The 21,378-nt window shown below is 41.3% G+C and overlaps 1 protein-coding gene across 1 annotated transcript in view; it reads right to left on the bottom strand.

Moving 5' to 3' along the window:
- Positions 1-3,989: 3,989 nt before the first annotated feature.
- BEST3 (bestrophin 3) overlaps positions 3,990-21,378 on the bottom strand; it is a 21,440-nt gene continuing 4,051 nt past the window's right edge. Inside the window, exons 3-10 of the mRNA XM_005419219.1 lie at positions 19,614-19,708; positions 18,839-19,072; positions 13,499-13,653; positions 12,721-12,798; positions 12,165-12,317; positions 8,860-8,940; positions 7,379-7,530; positions 3,990-5,013 (exon numbers count right to left, since the gene is read on the bottom strand). Of these exons, the coding sequence (XP_005419276.1) occupies positions 4,107-5,013; positions 7,379-7,530; positions 8,860-8,940; positions 12,165-12,317; positions 12,721-12,798; positions 13,499-13,653; positions 18,839-19,072; positions 19,614-19,708 (1,855 nt within the window). The 3' untranslated portion in view covers positions 3,990-4,106. The remainder of the gene's footprint in view (positions 5,014-7,378; positions 7,531-8,859; positions 8,941-12,164; positions 12,318-12,720; positions 12,799-13,498; positions 13,654-18,838; positions 19,073-19,613; positions 19,709-21,378) is intronic.

The raw sequence follows: 21,378 nt of genomic DNA, 5'->3' as shown, positions 1-21,378 counted from the left end.
TAGAAAAGGAGTGGGGGGCCCCAGGAAGTGTTAGGCAGCCCCCCCAAGAGAGACAGAAAGAGAGAGAGGCCCCGAGAAGATTTGGGCAGCCCCCCCCCCAGCCAGAAGACGAGAAAGAGAAAGCTAGTACAAGCCTGTAGCCTTGAAGTGATATCAGCCTGTGAAGAAAGAAAAAGAAGAAAAGAGTGCAGCAGAGAAAGAGCCTAGCCGAGTGCAAGAGTTTGTTAACCCCTTCCTAGACAATGAAAACCTCACAAAGCATTTAGACCTTTCCCGGAGGGGAGATGGAATAGATGATAAAGAAGAAATGAGCAAGTAAATGACAGTCAGAGCAATGAGTGAAGCTAAGAAAGTAAAGAAGAAGCCAGAAAGAGATGATAGAGTAGCTAGTTGCTAGACTCTTTTTAGTACAGCCATAGACAAAACCGTGCTTCCTCGCGACACAGAAGCTGCATGCAGGGGGGAGGCGATGGCTCAGAACTAAAAAAGTTCAGTTTTAAAGACCCCCCGGCCCCAGGGGGTAGACAAGTATGAGAAAAACAAGAAGTCCCGAGAGTGATGAAAAAACTGTGCTTTTTTCAAAACTAGTCAAAGCACCCTTAAAAAGATAACCCTTGAAGCAGCTCTGTTCCTTGTCCAGTAGTGAGAGCGCTGGGCATGCAAAGAAAAAGTCACCATAACCCCAAAAAAGACTCCTCTCCTCTTGATAGACTGAAATTGAGTATTTACAGAGTGATAGATAGAGATTTTGAAATTTAGAAGATGTATTAGAAATGTGAGGGGGGGGGGGAGGAAGAAATGCTTTTCGTAGAGTTTTCATTTTCCAAGTGTGTGTGTGCGTGTGTGTGTGTGTAGTTTTTTTTTCTTTTGTAGTTTAGTTAATAAACTTTTTTTCTAAAGTAAAAGCCTGCTTTGCTTATTTCCTAGTAACATCTCACAGCGAACACCAGAAAAGTATATTTTCATGGAGCACTGGCATTGTGCCAGTGTCAAACCATGACAAATACAAATCAGAGTACACTGATGTTTGCCAAAGTGAGATAACAGGCTAAATGACAAGAGGAAATTTTTCTGGTAACTCATCCCAGCACTAGCTTCTTTAGAAGCAATGAACAGAATACTGTAGCTAACCTGGAGCTGGCCCACTGTGTGAAATGCTGGTTGTGTACTACAGATTGCATTGTGTGACTTCAGAGCTGTAATTCCTAATTTAGCATGTATCTACATGCGTAATAGACACCTCCGTGGGGCTTAACTGGAGCTCTTACCTACCTAATGGCCACCCTTAGCCTCCATCAGATAATGAACACTGTTGCAGGGCCAGGGAGTGCTGGCAGAGCGAGTGGGAGAGGTAGCAAAATCATTGCTGATTAGATGTATGATGTTCTGGTGGAAAGCAACAGCGTGCATCCTGGGTTGAGAAGAAGATGAGCAGAGCTTGATGACGAGAAGCTGAGAAGGCTTTTCACGCTTAGCAGTGCTGGGATGAAACAAGCTGATATCTGGATTGGGGACAAAGAGTATTTTGGTCCAATACCTTAAGCCCTGGTGGAAGCTGCGTGAAGGGTTGAAGGGAGCAGGCATGGTGGGACAGGACTCTCAGTGCAGATTTGTGGTGGACACTTGAGAGTCATCTCTAATTTATGGCTTAAGTTCCCTTACAGCATGAAGCACAGCTCCTCAAGCTGATGTACTGTGAGGAGAGAGCTAGATTGTGGGCCAGGCTTCCTTCACAGCTGCTGAAAACACTTATACATGTCTGCCTGGGAGGAGTATGGCCAAACTCCCCATAAAATTGTACTGCTCTTCTGACAAAAGTGCTGCGGAGGAGAGCAGCAGTTACTTTTACTTTGTTTCTAGCTGTGTGACTGGAGCGGTCTGGCTGTCCTTAAAATGTATTGTTTGTACTTAAAATTAGCCATTTATTTAAGTTAAGCACATTGGTAAATTAAGTTCCTTGACAGCTGCAGAGGCAATTAGATTGAGAAACATTGAATTGAAAAGTGTGGCTTCAGCTATGAGAAAGAGGGAATCAGGAGGAAAAAGGGAATGCTTCCACATGTTGCTTAAGGGCCATTCAGAAAACTGGACTGTGAGGCTAAGGCGTTGTTTATTTCTGTATAACTTCATAGAGTTTCTCATTTTGTTGGTCAAACCTAAACATAGCAACCTGAATTGCCTGAAGGCTTGTGGAGTGGCAAGTGTGAGGTTGCACCAGAACGCCTGACTCCAAACTGTGATCAAATTTCAATAAGCTGCTGTCAGACACCAGTGTCACCTCATCTCATGGTGTGAAGAAGTCCTTCCATAGGTGCCTGGCAAATCTGTTCTTGGCTTTCCTGCATAACTGGAATTCACATAATATGAGTTTAAACAGTGCTTCCTTGGGCCAAGTGTCCTCTGCTTCCTGAACTGACAGGACAAACAAACATGTGTTGTTGTCTAGTGTCTTTGGAGGGTTTGAGAGTGTGGCTCTGCTCAGACCATGCCTAACAAACAGCAGCAGGAGCCAATTTCCAGGCTGAAATAAAGCTGGAAGAAGTACAGGTGGGGAGGGCAGTTGATTTTTGTTCAAAACTTACCCAGAGGAGACAGGGTCCTGCTGTATGTGATGCCAGCTAGAAGAGCTCCTCTTGGAGCTGTTGGCTGTAGGAGCAGGAGCAGGTAGATCTGTTCATTCCCCTCCTAGGTCCATGGAGTCCTAAAGTCTCCCAGGAGCCACTGGTGTTACCAGTTACTATGGCAGAGAGGCTGTTTTTTTTTTAAGTGCAACTTTCTGAGCAAGAGAGCTGAGTGGACTTGCTGTCCATGCAGTCCATATTGCTTTTGCTGGTTGTTGCAGACTGACAACTTTTGGTCCCCCCCATCTCTCTGTTCTTTCAGTCCCTGAGCTACTTTGTCTCTCCCTTGTCTGTCCTCTACTCACTGATGGGAGAACATTGGCAACATGCTCCAGACTGCACTTCTGTAAACATGGCTGAAAGCTAAACCCAAGGAGCTGTGGCTGCTTTCCTGGCCTACTTTGAGGCTTCTTTTGCAGGAGTGATGGCTGAAAGGCCAGGTCACTATCAGCAGGTTTAGGGAGGTGGATTGGTCATCCCTGGAGCAGCAGGAGCCAGCAAATGCTGACTCAGGTTTGGGTTAATTAAGAATGTGTGTGGTACATCTAGTTAGCAAGGGAGTGGGGGAGAGGTTTAGGAAGCAGACACCAGTTTTGGTAGGAGTCATGGGTCACTTTGTTGTCTGCCTGGGATGACTACAGCCTGTGCACTTCCAGCTGAGGATCTCCATGAGAGTGGAGCCCTAGGCTTAGTTGCACTTTCAGCTCCATCACCTCTTGAGAGAGTGCTGCAGCCCCGTCATCCCTAGGGAAGTCACCTGGGAGCCTCATTTTACAATAAACTGTCACTGAGTGTGCCACATATGTGCTCCAGGGCTCAGACATACCATGCCCAACTCATCAGCTATTTTGCACCTTCCATTATTTAAAATGAAATTAAACATTTAATCCTTTTATTTTTTCTACTCTTTAGTGGCATAGCTTCATCAGGAGTGGGGCAGAATACTGTCCTACACAAATGTGGGGCCTGATTTTTCAAGTGTTCCTCCAGGCAGTGAGAGATGATGGGCTGAATCTCTCCAGGCTGAGAAAGGAATTGAGCCCACATCTTGCCTTTGAGCTACCTGAGTAGAAACCAAAACTGTTGGTGGATCTTACGGGGATGTCATGGACCTCAAGCTGACAGAGCAGACAAAGGCAGCAGAGTTCAGTATATATCCAAAGTAGACAGAACCATACCCACTCTTCTGAAAACCTTAGTGTTTCCTCTAGTTATGTCTGCACAGCTCACTGCCATATACATCCTGAGGCTCCCAGTACTCTCTGTAAATGTATTTCCTACGGAGTCACAGATTTCAAGCCAATGACCAAGTGGCTTAAAATATGTCACCACAATGCCTCCTATTTAGGTGCCCAAATCCTCTGTTGAATGTTGTTCATGACTTGTCTGAGTACTGAGTTTGCCCTTCCAGACTTTCAGCAAATTTGTGTGAGAACCACGTTCAAGAGAAGACAAGAAGTTCAGTCAAACCCAGAGGAAGAATGGTCAAAGTTTTCTTTCACTCTCCTCATTAGAAAATTCTACTATGGCTGTTTCTTTACTGTCCAGGTTTTCCCATAAGTCCTGCATCTCAAATGTTTGTGGAGCACAAGCAGAAGTACCGTTATTTCCATCACTGAATGTCCTTTGAGGTGAAGTAGTCCCAGAATCTGTTGAAGGTGGTTCATCGTCAGCATTTGATGCTGTACTAGGACTATGGAAGCTTGGTAAACTCCATCGCTGAAGGTTTCTCTCATGGTCTGTTATGAGACCAGCTATGTTACTAACCTGGGGCTCATGTTTGGGCTCTCCTATCACACTAGGAAGTGACTGATGCACCTCTGAACTTGAGAAGTATGGAGTCATTTCTGGGGGGAAAAAGGGTTGGTTCAGAAGAGCCACATTTGCCTCAGCTATGATCTTTTGGAGCTTCTCTTCTGGCATGCTTGCAGAGCACTCTGTTGGCAGCTCTGGTTTGTCCCGCACACCAGGTTCAATCTCCTGGGCTTCAGAAACAATGACCTCAGGAACTGGCCTGGCTGTCTCAGATGAGGTGTCACTGTCACCAAACTGTGCCTCGTTCCTTGAGGTTTCTGTTATGGGTCCTAGCTCTCGGCTGCCATGAAGTCTGTTACTCCTGCTAACTCCTTCATGTTTCTTCTTGAAGCTTAAGGTAGAGTGCCTCCCTCTTGTGTGCATTTCCTGCAGCCGTCTGATGTGCCCTTTTTCATCTGCTGGGAAAAACACCGAATTCTCACTTGTCTGCCGGCTGTAACGCTGGTGAGCGGGGTATGAAGGACCCTCATGGACACTGAGAAACCTCTTGACTCTTCTCAAAACCGAATACTGTCTCTGGTGTTTCTCCTCTTCCCAAGGCCACTCTTCCCCATAGAGAAACTCGGTATCAGCCAGCCTGCCAAGTAAAGCCAGGTAGTACAAGTCACTTAAATATAGGAAGCATCAATACACATTTATCCCTCTGTCTCAGACATAGGACCCAAGACATAGGAACCAAGGCCCTAGTGTATCCCTAAAGAGAAGGAAGAAAAGGATGTGGGTGCCAGTAAAGGGTGTCTGTGCCCTTGAATTAGCCAGCTCACACAAAGAACTCTCCACATCCAGATGTCTCTTCTCCTACGGACCAGGCTGGGAGGGCATCCAGCCAGGCATCTGGTGCCATTTCATACTTGAGCTGCAGCCTTCTGAGGCTGCTCCACATGGTTAGGCTTGTGCTCAGTGTGAGGGAAAGGGGAGAAAGGAACCCTATTCAGTGCTGTAGTTACTTTTTCAGGAGAATCCTTCAGAGAAAATAGCAACAGTGAAAAAGCTACTGCTGGAAGCAGAGGACAACAGTTTCAAAAAATGTTGAAATTACTCAGATGGCCAAATCTCACTTACTTCTGGGGCATGACAGTGTGTCTGAAGGTCTCACTTGTACCTTGTACTCTTCTCCTGCACAGCCTTGGTGCTTCATGAGAACAACTATTGCTGCACATGCCAGTGAATTCAGTGCACATCACTGACAGCGCAGTCTGGGCAAGCCAAACTGGCCCAGTCACCTGTCCTAAGGCCAAGAATGGCAAAGGGACCTGGGCCAAATCTGAGGCATGGAGCACAGGCAGGCAACTCTAACCTGGAGGGACAGAGGAACTTCATCCAGCATTTGTGGAGATCATAGAATAGTTTATGTTGGAAAGAACCTTTAAAGGCAGCTAATCCAACCTCCCTGTGATAAGCAGGAACACCTTCAACTAGATCAGGTTGCTCATGGCCCCATCCAGCCTGGCCGGGAATGTTTATAGGAATGGGACATCTCTTTAGGCAACTTGTTCCAGATGTTAGCTTGAGGTGACTGGAGAAGACTTTGGGTTTGGGCTCAAGTTTTATATATTTGCTTTGGACTTGGAAGAATTTTTAGAACTTGTTTTTGAAGTTTGCATAAGAGTTATCCATAATTTTTAGAAATATGAACAGGAAACGGTTCACATGAGAAGACAATTAATACAAAGTCAACACATCATAGTTGTTTGCATTCCACAGGAGCTATCAGGGAGCTATTTCTCATTTTCTCCTTCCTTAATTTTTTTGTGTGAAGTACTTTTTTATTAAAAAATTGTTTGCAGACTTAATGATGTTTTGTCTTTGCCACCTTTTCCCCCTAGAAATTACCTTAAAATAAATTATATTCTATGAATTTTTCTTCTTTAGTTTTTTTACTTCCTTCTTTACTTTTCTTTTTGCCATTTTATAGTTTTTTCCAGAAGGAAATAACTTCTGAAAAGGCTGTGTGTGATAAAACCATTGTCCTTTGTAGTAGAATGCATGCAAAAATGAAAAATTAAGAAGAACAAAAATGAGAAAACCACAATTTTGAGGCCAAATTAAACAAAAAAATTAAAGACATTTTATTTTGATAAAAGTGGGAAATGATGGGAAAATTGTAAATATCTTGAGATAAATTTTAAAGTTAAAAAAATGTCTTCTGTGAAGTTTTTAAAAAGGTTTTCAGATGAGAACGTCTACTTGCCTGGTATTTTGTCAGGCATGATGGTATTTACGCTTATTGTTCTGTCTGTATTACAGAATGTCACAAGTATTTAAACTAACAGCTTCTAAGCTAACTGGCCTGTCACTGATTCCTCATAGAGATCCTGACAATAGGGGGCAGTCCCATCCCTCTATTCTTTGTAACCATTGCTCTTTGTTGATCTCTGCAAATAAACCCTCTTCATACCTTCACAAAATCTGGCCATTTTAACTTCCATGCCAGGATTATTAGTCAATAAAAAGTCATAAAACATTTAAGATGATTTGTTGTTGATCTTCACAAAAATCTGGACTGATTTCAGCTGTCGTCTGCTAACTAAATGAACAAAGGAATAGCTACTTTGCTAATTGAGGATGCATGAAGAAGCTGTAGCAAAGCAAGTACCATTAAGATAAGTCAGTCACTGTCTTCAGGTATCATCCTGTGCTCAGAGACTACCAACAAATGTGTTCAGAGACTATCAACAAACCCCCCCTGCAAACACACTCTATTTATTGATGATACAATTTAAGATACGTATGCACAACTTGGATGAACACATGGACCACTGCAGACACCCTCCCACCAACACCAGCCTGTCCACTCCCTCCTAATTTCTTTTGCCATTTCCACCTTCTCCGCTGGAAGTATCACCAGAGCCCACATCCCTGCACTGGCTGTCTGCCAGCCAATGCAGACTGTGGGGGTGGTGACCTTTCTGATGGCATTAAGGACCCTTAGTGCCACTCACCCCATTTCAATAGTTGATCCAAGAAAGGAAGGAATACAGTAATCAGCAGCTGCTTTTGTGTAGGGTGGGCGGGCAGAGGTATCATTCCAGTAAATATCTTTCTCCATCCTTGGCAAGTTCATGTGCATCTCATCCACAGCCAGAAGTGAAACCTTAAATTTTTTTTGCATAAATCATGTCACTTTCAACATAGTGGAGTATATGAAATAGTCTACTTTTCAGGCTCCTGTGCTGACTCCAGATACTCCCTGGGTCAACATTTCTTTCAGAAACCCTTTAACATAAGCTGTGTATATGATGGCCTGGGTATTAGGAAGAGACTCAGTGTTACAAAATAAACCCCCTATATCTGCCTATACTCCTGAGAGAATAAATTTTATCATAACTTGAATCTTCTGTACTGCAAAGATATTTGTGCCAGATTGAAGTCCTTCCCACACATATAATGAGTTAGATGTGATCCTTTATGTGCTATGGAAAATCTGTGTAAAGTATTACATACGTGCTCCTTGCAGTGTCCAGAGGTCAAGAATCTTTCTGAGAGGCTTCATTGCCATTTTAAGACATTCTAAATCAAGTATGTGAACATCCTTCTAATAAATTTTACACAACAGGCTCTAAGGAACAGTAGCTTGAGTATCCTGACATGGTGCTAAGCCAGAGAGCATCTTTGTCCATGTGAAGTCCTTTCCCATTCTTGCATATACCTGCATGGCTTACTCTGGCTTTGCTTAATTTGGTGGTTTATTTGGCCCTTGTCCCCCCTAAGCCTGGGCTCGGCTTTCCTGGAGTGGAGTCCAACAGCAGCTCAGCCAGCCCTGTGCTTGGCTCTATGCAGGGGGAGCAGCAAGGCGCTGTGGGACCTCCTCCTGTCTCTGAGCTCCTTGAGAGCACAACAGCCAGGGCTCTTTGGGAATCAGGGGTAACAGGAATAAAACTGTACACTTGTCATCTCACAGCCCCTGTGACTGGGCACACTGGCTCCTGTGCTGACCACAGATACTGCTGTGGGTGACAGCATCCCAAGAGGAGTCATGCTACTGGCCCTGCTTATTAGCTCAGGGCCCTGCTTGGTGTTTTTACTAATTTTGCTGTCTTTCTCTTTAAAGGAAGGTTCATATACAATATTTTAATCATGAGACCTTCAGATTAGCAAAATGTGTTCTTATCTATGTGGCAATGAATTTTGGATTTTGCAAGATTGACCTACATTACATATTTTTCCAGGCATAGAGTGGTTTTATAATCTAAGGTCAGCTGCTTGTGTGTTTAGTCAGGCATTGTAAAGGCCAAATACCAAAATCAAGATGAATTAGGTTGTGAAAACAAACTCTGTGGATCACAGCCACAGGTGATCCTTCAGGGAAAGAATATGTTTTCCTAGCACTTGTTGCCCTGATTTATTCCTCAATTTAAGACATAGCATTAGATGTAATGATAACCTATGGTAGAGTAAAGCTAGAAGTAGAAATAACAGCAACCTGTAAATTTCTATCGATGCACCAGTTAGTTTCAAAATCATCATCATCTTCTCCAAAGGGATTAATGAGTTGTTCAGCGACCTGGAAAGAAAACGAGACAGTGAAGAGAGGCTGGCATGCCATGTCAGAACTACTGCTGCAGAGAAAGTAGGATTGGATTTTTCTCTGTCTCCCTGCCTGTCACTTGCAATCATAGCTTGAGCTCCTGTGCGATTGTTCTGCCAGCCTAGCCAAGGAGCAGCTTGCTTTCACTATAGATTCATATCTCTGTGCCTTGCTGGCGCTGTCAATCACAATTGTCAGTGCTGGCCTGCTGGGAACTGAGACATGTCAGGGCCAAGGTAATTGTCACATCCAATAGTCATTACCTTTCCTTACTGCTGGCTTTGGCTCATTTAGATGAATGGTTTAGCAGCTAGAGGCTCTGTTATTGCACTGTTGTCTGCAATAGTCCACCAGCCCATGGGGTCAGTATTCCCAAGCCTTGCAGCTGGAGTCTGCTGGAGGGAGTAGAGTTCATCTCTTCCCCTCAGCCCTCAGCTCCTACTTCTTTATCAGCATTAACCCCAATAGCAACCTTCCAGGGCTTTTGAGGAAAAGCTGTGTACAAAAATACTTGGCTCAAGTCAACTCCACATCATGCTAGCCAAATCCCAGAGACAGAACCTGTCTTTAATTCAGCCTGCTGGCTTGGGTTTGTGTACCTGAAGTGATTAAACTGCAGAGCAGAAGCTCATCCCGTGGAGGACACAATCAAACTGTGAGCTCAGACACATTTGTGGTGTGGTACCTTAGTCTGAGAACTAGTCTGGAAAGGTACCCTCTCTGGCTCCCCACATCCAGTGAAAAAGCCCACAGAGACTGCCCCCACCCCCATGATCACTAAAGTACATTGTGTGGAGAGTAAGCACATACTGCTGATGGAGGAAAAAAAAAAGATTAAATAGAAAAAAAAATTAGGAAATTCAGACTGTTTCTCTATTTCCTAGTTTCTTGGTACACTGACATTAAATATCCTCTTCCCTCCATTCCTTTCTCCTTCTGTTTATCTTTTTAAGCCCTGGTTTTGAAGCTGATAATATTTTTGATAATATTTTTAATAAGCCTTCCTTGTGATCACCGGGGCCATGTACAGGAGCAGCAGTAGGGTCCTTGGTTTAATGTAGATATGGGTAAAGCAACTGTATGATTAAACAGTCCTGTTCATTAACCTCACCGTGGACAGCTATGTCTAAATAACTTATAGCTGTAAGGCACTGCTCCCTGGATATTTCTCCTGTGTGCCTCTAGGCTGTATCTGTGGATAAGCACTTGCTGACTCCCTGAGGACACCACCTCCCAGGCCAGCATGGGCATACGACAAAAGAACTGCTGAGTAGATTAACACTACAAAAACACCTGTAAGGTGGGAGCAAAGAAAGGAGACAAGGGTCACCTCTGCTCACTCATTCACATGGCATTAAATTCTGGGTACAGCTATGTAAGTGCTGCAAAAGGGAGGAGCCAGAACACAGTCTGTGTTGCGGCTCTCCAGGGAAGACATGGATCAGCTTCATGTAAGCCAGCAGACCACCACCCAGAAGTCCACCATAAAACCTATCACATGAGCTTAAAAAAGTGAGGACTGGGACAGAGAAAATAGTTGTGATGGTTTTTTTTGGCTGACCTGGTCCTGGCATGTGAGACATGACTTTATTCTCCAGAAAAGAATGTAGTGATGGACAACTAAACTCTGCATTTGGGCAGTTCATCTGTCCCTGTAAAGAAAATGGGGATTTAGAAGCGTCTCATGTAACTTTGAGAGGGAAACTTTGGCCCTTTATTATAGGTATGACAGACCAGGCTTGAGGCCAAGGAATGAGCTCAGCTTACCCATTATTTCTGAGGAATTGCCAAGTTACTGGAAGTCAATACCTCAGGGCCCTTTTTGGTGCCTACCTTCAAGACAAAAATATCCTGACTTGGGGCACTGAAGGTTTGGATGAACCCCCAATCTGAGGAAACTCTGCTGATATTAAATTAACTTTCAAAAACTTCTCCTCCTCTCTTTCATTTCCTTATGCAGAATATTTTTCAGTTACAATGGCATCTCATACCTGCCACAGCCAGGAGTTGGCTGGAAGCTCTGAGCCTAACTATAGGAGGAGATGCTATAAACATCCTTGGGTGCTGAAGAAGGAAAACCCATTTTCCCTCAGGGGCACCAGCAGGCCAGTCAAGAGGAACAGCTTACAGTTTTTAACCCTCTAGTATAATGGGAAGACACCACCTACAGATAAAGCCTCACTTTTCTCCAGAAGTTGCTGCCTTCACTGTACCGGCCTCTCTTCTCTCTCCTGCTCCCATCCAGGCTGGTCACTATGCAGCAAAATCCTTTTCCCCCTCATTTCCTAGGACGCAACACTAGAGGAGCTTGTCCTGCATGCATTTTACTTTTCCTCACAATCTGCCAGCTTGGTGCGCTGTCTTCTCTACTCTGCCCTTCAGAGTTGGCTGTGGGAAGGTGTGTCTATAGCCAGCTGTGTTCAATCTATATTCTAGCAGAAAAGTTAGCTCTATGTTTCCATCCATGATTGATAATCACAAAAGGAAATCTAATGTACATGGACCCCAATGAAACTTTTTTTCCAGCAAGTCTGTTTCAGAGGAGAGAATCACCTTGAGGTATGTGGTTTAATTACTCAGCTATGAGATTGATTGTGATATGTTAGCTAGCAGTCATCAACAGGCTGATGGGCAGCATCCAATTCCTCTACAATTCTTCTTCTTAATGAACGTTTTTATGCAGTGGGGTTCTAGCCAATATAGTCTGTCACTCCTTCATAGCCCTCTGGAACTGGGGACCTTTAATTGCCTGCATCTGATGAGGTTAACAGCAGATACTTCCAGCTTTGATCATAAGAAGAAGGTATCATTCAGTCCCTTTCAGCTGTTGCCAGGTCTGCAGCCATAGCTCCCCACTTCAGAATGGAGTGGGAGAAAGGGTTTTATAATCTCTTTTCTGTCATTTTATAGTTCAAGTCCTGAGACCTTGTGGGAGTAATACACCTTTGGAGTTGTGGCATTGGTGCTACTAAAATGGGCTCTTTCAGATTCACCACCATTTCTTACCATACAGTCTATCAGGTGGAATTAAAAATGCATTGCATGCTATTTCTATATGACCACAGAGCACTTCAGGCTGAATTCACCTCTGGTGTAATTTCAGTATTCATTGGAGATTTTACACGTGTGTCACAGATCTGACACCTTGACCTGCCCCCCAGGGAGGGTTCCCCCCTCACCTGTCCAGAAAGCCAGCTTACCTTGAGCCATCCTGCATAGAAGAAGAACTGCAGCAGTGTGAAGATTGGAATGTAAATATCTAAGTCATGTCCCTGGTACCCTTGGTCAGTATCCAAAAATTGACGCCCTATCAGGCAGGCAAAGAAAAAGGTATAGACTGCGAGAGTAACAACCTGCAAAGAACAGAACTTCATTGAAATAATGAACCAATACAATCTTATGCACAGGGTAACCCATACCCAAAGGCCTTTGTCTGCCTTTTGCCATATAATTTATAAATCTGTAGGAGGTATTGCAAATACAGAGGCCACAGGAATAATTACGGCCAGGAAGAACACTCAGGAAACAGAAGAACATTTCAGTGCTTCCCTCCCCTCTTCCAAATTATCCAAGATCTTCAAAACATCTCTGCATTAAATATGCCAGGCCTCCATGATCCTGTGCAAGTGAACCAATGCTCAGTATCTCAGAGACTCAGGTTGGGACTATGAATGGTTTATACCATGAATGTGTGGTTCCAATCCCCCTTTTACGGAAATTGTGTCTTGAACTTTCTAGAGGATAATAGCTCAGTACCTGGGTATAGACCAGTGGAATTCCAACCCAGTCATAACCAAACAAAAGGCTACACCAAGATCGGTACTTATTCATCTCCTAAAAGGGGAAAAAAAAAACCAAAAAACCAACCAGTAAGAAGCCACAACAAAATAAAATTGCATGGGATACAATTCTGAATTGTAAATATTTTGTTGCCGTTCATTTTTGCACATATAAAAGGACAGGGAGAAAAGAAAGTAAAGTATATATAAATTGATACTATAACTGTACCCAGCACCTCATTTGAATATTGACTTCGTTTATGGAGTTGGAGTGCTTAGTATACTTTGTATTTCTTCACAATTCATCTTCTGCTCCTATTTTATTCACAGTGTAGTGATACATGAAAGAGAATATATTACATCATAAAAATGATATTTCACCACTTAATGAAATATTCAGGGAGATTATCTTCTCTGAAGCTGATAATAAAATCTTCAAAATGCCAAATTATTCTCATTTCTCATATTTTTATCAATGGGACAAGTATGAATTTAGAGTGATGTTACAACAATTTTTTACTCATCAATTTTTTGCTTTTTGCAATACCTTCTTAGTCATATTAAAAAGAATCCCAGTGAATGCTGCTGTGTGTTTAAGTGTGCATTGGTACACAAAGAAAAGTGGGATAAATCGTGAGTAAGGTCATTTAGATGACACAGGAGATCTGTGCATACTAAATAAAACCAATTATGTAAGTGAAAAGCAACATAGCAATTTCAGATTAGTTTTTTGTAGATTTTCTTTTTCCACTTACATTCATCAGTGTCTGCAGATCCACACTGTCTCGAATTCTTCCCTCCTTTCGTGCCTTTGATGCCAAATTTCCAAACCAGACAAATGGGACCCAGTATTTCAGGTGGGGAGACTTAAGATCATCAAAAAGTTTTCTTTCATATTTTGTCATAAAACCTATTTACCAAAAAAACAAAACAACCTTCATTTATTCTATGCTATTCTATGATTCTATAAATTTGGAGTATGTTTTTATCTGTTTATGTATTATTTGCAAAGAACTCTGTTAAACACAACTTATAATTCTAACTAGTAAACTCCTCTTAAAAAAAACCTAAGACAGATCTTGCTTGAAAGAACTTCTTTTTGCATTAATTACCTATGCCAAATTCTTCCTTACCAATATAGGCAATAATTAATTATTACTGTGTTCTTATATCTAACTGCTGATAGATGATAGATACATAGAGTACTAAGAATTGTACAAATTACTCTCTAGTTTCATATTCTGCTTTTAGAAAAATAAGGAACTGGACGTATCAGTCAAGAAACATTTTCCACCAATGATGGCTTTCAGAAACATTTTGACATATTGTAAGGGTGGTTACATGACCTTCTGATTCTGATAATTTTTTGTTATATCTGCAAAGCAGTGAGCAAGCAACAGAGGATACAAGCGCATGCATGAAACAAAGCCCAACAGAGTGTGTGCCTTCTGCCAGTGAAATACTTCCCTGACAGATTGTTTGATGTTTTCTTTGGGGTTATAAAGGCATGCAAAGAGATGAAGAGGGAATCATGCACAGAAATCCTGCTGCTAAGGGGACACTGGGCCAGGTGACATGCTGTGGGGCTGCAAGATGAAGATGCTCTCTGCCTGGCAATTTGCCTTGCTGGGGAGCTGGGAAGGTTTTAGCTTTCCTAAAGAGTTCTCTTGCCTTGTGAAGCCCTGCTTCCCCCTGCTGCAAGCAAGTCCAAGGTCACATAACCAGGGAGCCAGGGCTGTGGGTGACAAATCCTGCACCAGAGCCAATCTCTGCCTGGGACTGGCAAAGGAACAGCTGCCTTTTGGAGCAACAACTCTACCCCTCTGGGGAAGAAAGCTCTGCTCTGCTGTCCTCCTTCCACCCAGGCTTTGACAAAAACAACCTCAGAAAATTCACATTTTCCTTTCTCCAAATCCTGTATTTTCTGGCATTGGAGCAATTGTCATGTTTGAAGGATCTTAGTTTTTGCTCAGGTATGTGACATCTATCATGTGGGTGTAAAGCTTCTTTTGTTGTATTGACATTAGCTCTGAAATAAGACAAAGTTAGTAACATGACAGCCCCAAAATAGGGGGTTCAGCCAACCAATTACAAGTTTGAATGCTGAAAATTCAGTAAGAGAATTGACAGTAGACTCCAATGAGTAACTAAGAATATGTCCATTATGGCTAACATTGCTAATGACACATGACACAGCAAACAAATAAATATATATAAACTCAATTGTGATGCATAGAAATGTGAATTAAGTTAAAGGACATTTGTTAACACAGTGATCTTAAATATTCTGTTTTTGAGGAAAATGTCACTATTGTACAGCTGGAACAAGCCTACACAGGAGGTATGAAATACTGCAACTACTGAGAAGGAAGGCAAGGACAGGACAGAAAACACTGTGGAAGAGGAAATACTCAGCAGCAAGAGACAGTACTCAGGCAGTATCATAGAATTTCAGAACAGAATAAGATAAAGCTTTTAAAAGTTCCCTGGGCATTTTGCATTTCTCATAATTAATTTCACAGAAATAATCAGGTGACCAGACAAATTAACCTGCTAGTCATGGCTCTTGACTCCCAAAAGTCAGTCTTTCAGGCTGCCTTTAGTTTTTGTCCAGCCAGCCTGCTTATTACAGGACAGGAAAAGATGCTTCTGTCAGGCTGAAACAGACAGACAGAAAAACAAAAAATTGAGTCTGGAGTAAACACTGGATGCAAGTCACTTGGAGGCTCTGCAAAGACTCAGCCTGAAAGGGTTCACAAAAAACATCAGTTCAGCTTTCCACTGAAATTGGGCACCTTCTGTTCAGAAAGCTCAACAAAGTCTGATTTTTTAAATGATAAAGTTCAAATCAGCATTGAAGTGTTTGTGTTAATATTGATTAAATAGTCTCTTTGATTAATATTAATAATGTCCAGTATTCTTACTGCAGAAAATACTAATTCTGGATTGCTCTTACTGCTGGCAATACAGACAACATACAGTTCAGAATAGCTCACTGTTATTGCAGTGGTAAGGAAACACTTTATATTTCCTTAAATATAAGAGAGGATGTAAAATTTCAGTTATTAAAATTACATGGTTTCTAAATATGGTCATGCTATTTTTATTTAGGAGTATTCAAAGAATTAACTAAGAGACTCTATGAACAAGAATACTGGTTTTGACAAGCACTGGAAGACAAAAGTAGCTCCAGAAAATGGGAAATATTTGTCAAACATTGTGCCAGGATCATGAAAAGGATGATTTAAGGAATGGCAGGGCACTGAATCCTTGTGAAAGTATCAGAAGAGTGACATGGAGAGCAATCAATAAACAATCAAAGGATACTAATGTGAACTGTGTCAGCCAAAGAGATGTTACAGGAATATTATGGATGAGAACACAAGCCTGGCTGGGACAAAATCACTCATGCTCTCCCATGAGTGATTCAAAGAGTATTCAGTTCTCCTGTCAAAACTCAATGGTTTGAAACAAGATTGGTTCAGGTTATTCATATTAAATATTTTTAATACTAGTGGTTAGAGAAGAAGGATCATGATCAAGTAGATAGAAGTTTCATTTTTTGCTTCTGTGTTACGTAGGAAAGGGTTAATTTAGGTGCTTCCTTCCAGTAGAGGATTTGGGACTGCAGTCTTCAGGCACCTATAGATATTCATGTTGCTGAGCTCACAACTCATGTTTCCCTTCAATGTTTCCCATCAGCTCTTTTGGGGTGCTCTGTGCTCAGCTGCTCACTCATTACTCTGTTTTTTAACAGTTGTGTTCTTGAGCATCCAACTTGCCCCTTGCACCTTGCAGCCAACATGATTGCTGTGCTCAAGACAGCTGCTTGCATTTGACACTTACAGCATGTGTGCACCAGCAGCCAGCAACACAAAGGAGTGAATCCACATGGACCTACTGCCTACAAAGTGTTAAAACATGAAAAATAGTCAGAAGGAAGGCCCAGCACTCAAGACTGTATCCTATAGGAAGAGCCTACAGTTGGTGAAGCTCCTGAGTTTCATTCAAGCCTTTATGCAGTCTGCTAACAGGTAACAATTGAGGGAAAAAGTATGTTTTCTTCTAATTAAAAAAAGAAGAACCCAAACCTATTACAAAGTCCAGTGAATAGAAGATAGCACTGTGCAAGTCCAGGCTGAGAATAAGATGTCACTCTTCAACAGCAAGTTTACTGTTGTGAACGTCTGGTCACCTAGGATGCAGTGTAATCTCCAGTATAGCCATCTGCATTTTAAATCTGGGCTGATTACATTCCTAGAAGGTATTACAGCTCAGTCAGAAATTGCAGCATGATAAAGGATGCTGCTAGCAAGCTTTTGTGCTTTGTGTTATGGATGAGTCAGACTAGATCATTGTGGCACTGTTCTCAAATTTAAAATCTATGAATTTAAGCAGTTCATTTGCTGAAAAGAGAAGTGTGTAGCAATAGTTATGTCATGGCAGTTCACAGTTTGACAGCAAAATGCAAAATCATTATAAGTTGTTTCAATGATGACTGTGCTGTAAGTATCAGATTTGTGCTGCTCACATTCATATTAAATACTTCCCTCCCATGCAGTCTGATGTGCCACGCCACAGGGAGCTAAGGAGGGGATGATTGCAGAGAATTGTCTAAGTCACTGGATATTAACAGGAGCAAAATATACCCTGAAAAGCTCAGTACTGCATCAATAAAAATTCTGCAGCACAATATGAATTAAAACCTACAAAAAAAAAAGTGCTGAAATCCAGAGCTGGCTACACTCTCTATACTTATATACACAGTTTATAGTAGAAGATTTTTTCACTGTTAAAAAAACCGACAATCAAAACTTGCTTTCCAGTCTACAATTGTGGTACAATGCTGTGACATTCTGTCTCTTTGGAACAGATTGTCTTTAGCAATAGGGAGGCAGAGCTGGATTAGCTGCCTGGAAATGTTGTAATTTTCCAGTGCATAACAGAAGCAGATTGCTGGGGACAGTGACAGAAGCTTCCTTGACCTCTCACTGGCTCAGGTAAACAGTTTTGTTGCACAGCACAAGGAAGAGAGCTTTAAAATTCAATGAATCCTACATAAATGGTTTGGGGTTTTTTTCAGTAAGATTGGTGCATTCTGCTTAGCTTTTTTATTTTTTTTTAATATCTAAAGCTTCTCACACATATTTGAAATGTATATATGTATATTACACTGCATATTTTAACTTGCTACAACTTTGCTTACTAACATCTGCCAAGGGAATAATTTTAAGAAATTCAAGACATTCGGTAGAAAATATGACTTCTGTTTGGAACAGATTCCCACATCTTTGCATTGCTGTTCTCCCTCTGACACTGACCATGCCAGTCAGAAGGCACAGTGCCACACCCTGCCTTAAAATACTGAGCAGTCAGTCCTTGAGAGACAATCAAAGAGTTACACGACTGAGCTCTCTTCACCATCATTACACTCACTATGTTATTGAAAGAAGCAGAAAGCAAAGACATGTTTAATACTTAGTTTAGTTATCATTGAAAAAACTGAGTATAAAGTAAGTTTTTCAATACAAAGAAAAAAACCCTTGGGGCTGAGGAGTTTTTTAAGTAAATCACAACACTTAAAATGTGCAATCTATTAAAAATGCAGTCTACTGAAATAAAAATTGGGATAAAGCTGTACTTGTGAAGTGCCTACAGAGATCAGTCTCTGATACACCAGACCAATTTATATCCCAGACATTGGGGCAATGCCATATAACAAGTCACCATTCCTACTACATCATACCATATTGCAACTTTGGATTTTTTGTACTTTAGAGAATGTTGTACCTGCTCCATATGCCTGAGTGTTTGAGGCAAGCCTATTGCCTCCATGGGGACTGAAAGCAGATTCATATAAGACTGCCAAACTGGTTTGATTTCTATAGTGTTGCTAAAGACTTTAAGGACATTAAAGATGCACTCTTAAGGTTATATCATCTAAGTCACTAACAAAAAGGTGATTGCTTTGAGGTGGGTTAGTACAAGGCACACATGGGGCCACAGGAAAGAAAAAATGAGGCTGGCTCCTTCCCTCCCTGAGCTCCCACCTCTGAGAGAAAGGAAAGCAATTTCGGGGAGGCAAAGGGCAGTACCTGCTCCAACCACATGGTCCATGGTAGGGAACCTTTTGTACACAGCTGTGCTGACAGAGCGAAAGATCAGCAGAGATGTTAAATTCACATAACGCATGAGAGTCCTCCTCAACAAGCGTCCGTACTCATCTCTGCCCTGCACACAGCTGGAGATGAGCAGCATCAGACGATCTGGCCAAGGCAAGTTCACAAACTGGTTCCACCAGCGATTCACCACCAAAGTTACATAGAAACCTGAGGGTTAGAAGGGAAAAAAAAAGTCCTGTGCCTATCAGGATTTCAGTTACTTTAATTTTAGTTTGCAGAGTGTTGTTCATATCACTAAGCTGCTACATTTCCCAGAATAAATGCAATAAGCCATGTCAAAACCCAGGATGCAATAAATACTAATTATTTAATGGACATCGCAATGTAACAGTACATTCCAGCTGAGTATCTCATACCCATGAATTTCCAAATTTCCTCTTGTGTAGTGAAACTCAGGGTAAATTTATTTTATTCGGAGATCATGTACAAGGTATCAGTGTAAGTGGTCGTGATCTAGATATATGGGAACCTTTTTTGTTAGTATATTAAAAACATGAGCTTAAATGTTGATGTGACAAAAGCAACTTGAACTTGAGAAGGCCTGTTGGTGTTGGAAGCAGATGACTATTGTGATCCTCTAACCTCCCACATGCCCCTCAGCTCTGAAATGCTTCCGTGCACCAACATTCACAAAAAGCCTGAACAGAGACACAGCTGAAGAATAATTTCACATTTAACTGGTACTTACCAAGCACAAAGGTTACTGGGATTTGTTCAGCATATTTGTCACAGTAAATCGATAATTTTTCAAAGAACCGTTTTTGGCTACCTGTAAGAAAAAATCTGCAGCAAAAATAAAATTTATCAGTCCTTCCATAATATTCTGGCACTAGCTACTAAGTGCAAACATGTATAAATAATCAGATATGTACTCTGGGGAGCAACCTTGGCTAATGCCTTCAAGCAAATTCTTAAAGGGAAAGGTCCGAACACTTTTGGCAAGTATTAAAGAAGCTGGAGGAAACAACAGTATTATTCCCTGGTTTTTGTAGTTTTCTCAGGACTAATTTGAATGGCACTACTAATTGGATCAAAATGTCTGGAGAATCAGTTTGCTGTCCCATACAGACCAAAGATGACAGCAAGCTCTAAGTCTGCAAGTACTTAGTTTCCTTTTCCAGACTGGTACTTGATGGAAATGCTCAGGTCTGCTTGAATTGCAAAAGGTTACCAATAGAATTCCTCTGATTTGAAAATGTTACATTGTTGCAACAGGTTTTTTTATTCTTATTCCTATGAAATTTTTATTTTCCACAAGATTAAAATACAACTGTATTTTGCAATCAGGAAAATATTCACCAAATGATACCAAATGGGCCATGGTAGTAGCCCACAGGAAAAGGTGTCTGATGAAATACAACAAGCTTCAGTATAGTTTTTTTTTATTTGTATAGGTGAGTATTACAGTTATTCTTTGATTTCTTATAAATGGAACATATAACAAATATTTGGTGGTTTTTGCTTACAATTGTGCAATAAACTGGAGCACATATAGAAAGCTTTCTGTGGTGTATTTACCATGGTCCTCAATTGCCTGACATTTCAATAAAACAAGATTAATTTAAATAACTGTGAGACTTTTGTGTTCCTTTAAATATTAATGCTATATTTTTATTTCTTTGTTTACAGGTATAGATTACTGAACAAAAAATAGTGATTAATCAGAGAAAAACTGAAGCTCATTTTCTCCTTATTTCCAATAAAAAGCAGAGATCTAATTAGAGATCACAGTAAGAACTGAACCATAATTTTGATACTTCTATGTAATGTAATTCATCAATTAAAAGTTTCACTGTACTAATTGATGCATTGCATCTGTCATACAGTGTCTAATTCACACCTTGGTGAAAAAAGCAATTCTTCTTGTAATATGTTCCTGCCAGCTGCTGGGTAACACACAGATAATAACCATGTCTGGCTTCCATGCAGTTTTACTTGGTTTTTTTGCAAGCTTAAAAATCAAGTTTGTATGTCTTCCTAGCTTGAAGCAAAACTTTGCTTTTCTTGGCTATATAACTTCACTCCAAAATGATTACCTCTCAGTGTTGTTAAATTCCCACTGAGCAACAAAAGACAGAGTTCTGCAGGGAGAACAAAAGGTCTATACCTTTGATCTAAAGCAAGGAGGCACTCTCACAACTGACAGCTCAATGTCAGAATGACAAAAGCTGTATAACCTAAGCTTGTTCTTAATTTTTATTTAGTCTAACTTCAGTAGGATGGTTGCTCAATGCTAGGCTAAAAATACAATCAGCTGAATATGATAAACAGTATCGACAGTCTACATATTTCCTCTGGAACCTTAAAGTAAACATGGAAAGGTAAGCACATTGGAAAATGTCCAAGGAAAAGATAATAAGTAAAGAGTAACCTCCCCCCATCATTCATCAGCCTAACTCTAGGAAGTCTGAAACTTCAGCATAACATTTAATGAGATGTGAATTGGAAAGAGT

This window comes from Geospiza fortis, unplaced genomic scaffold, assembly GCF_000277835.1.
Source record: "Geospiza fortis unplaced genomic scaffold, GeoFor_1.0 scaffold166, whole genome shotgun sequence".
Lineage (NCBI taxonomy): Eukaryota > Metazoa > Chordata > Aves > Passeriformes > Thraupidae > Geospiza > Geospiza fortis.
The sequence above is the reverse complement of the archived record's forward strand: the minus strand, read 5'-3'. Positions and strand labels throughout refer to the sequence as shown.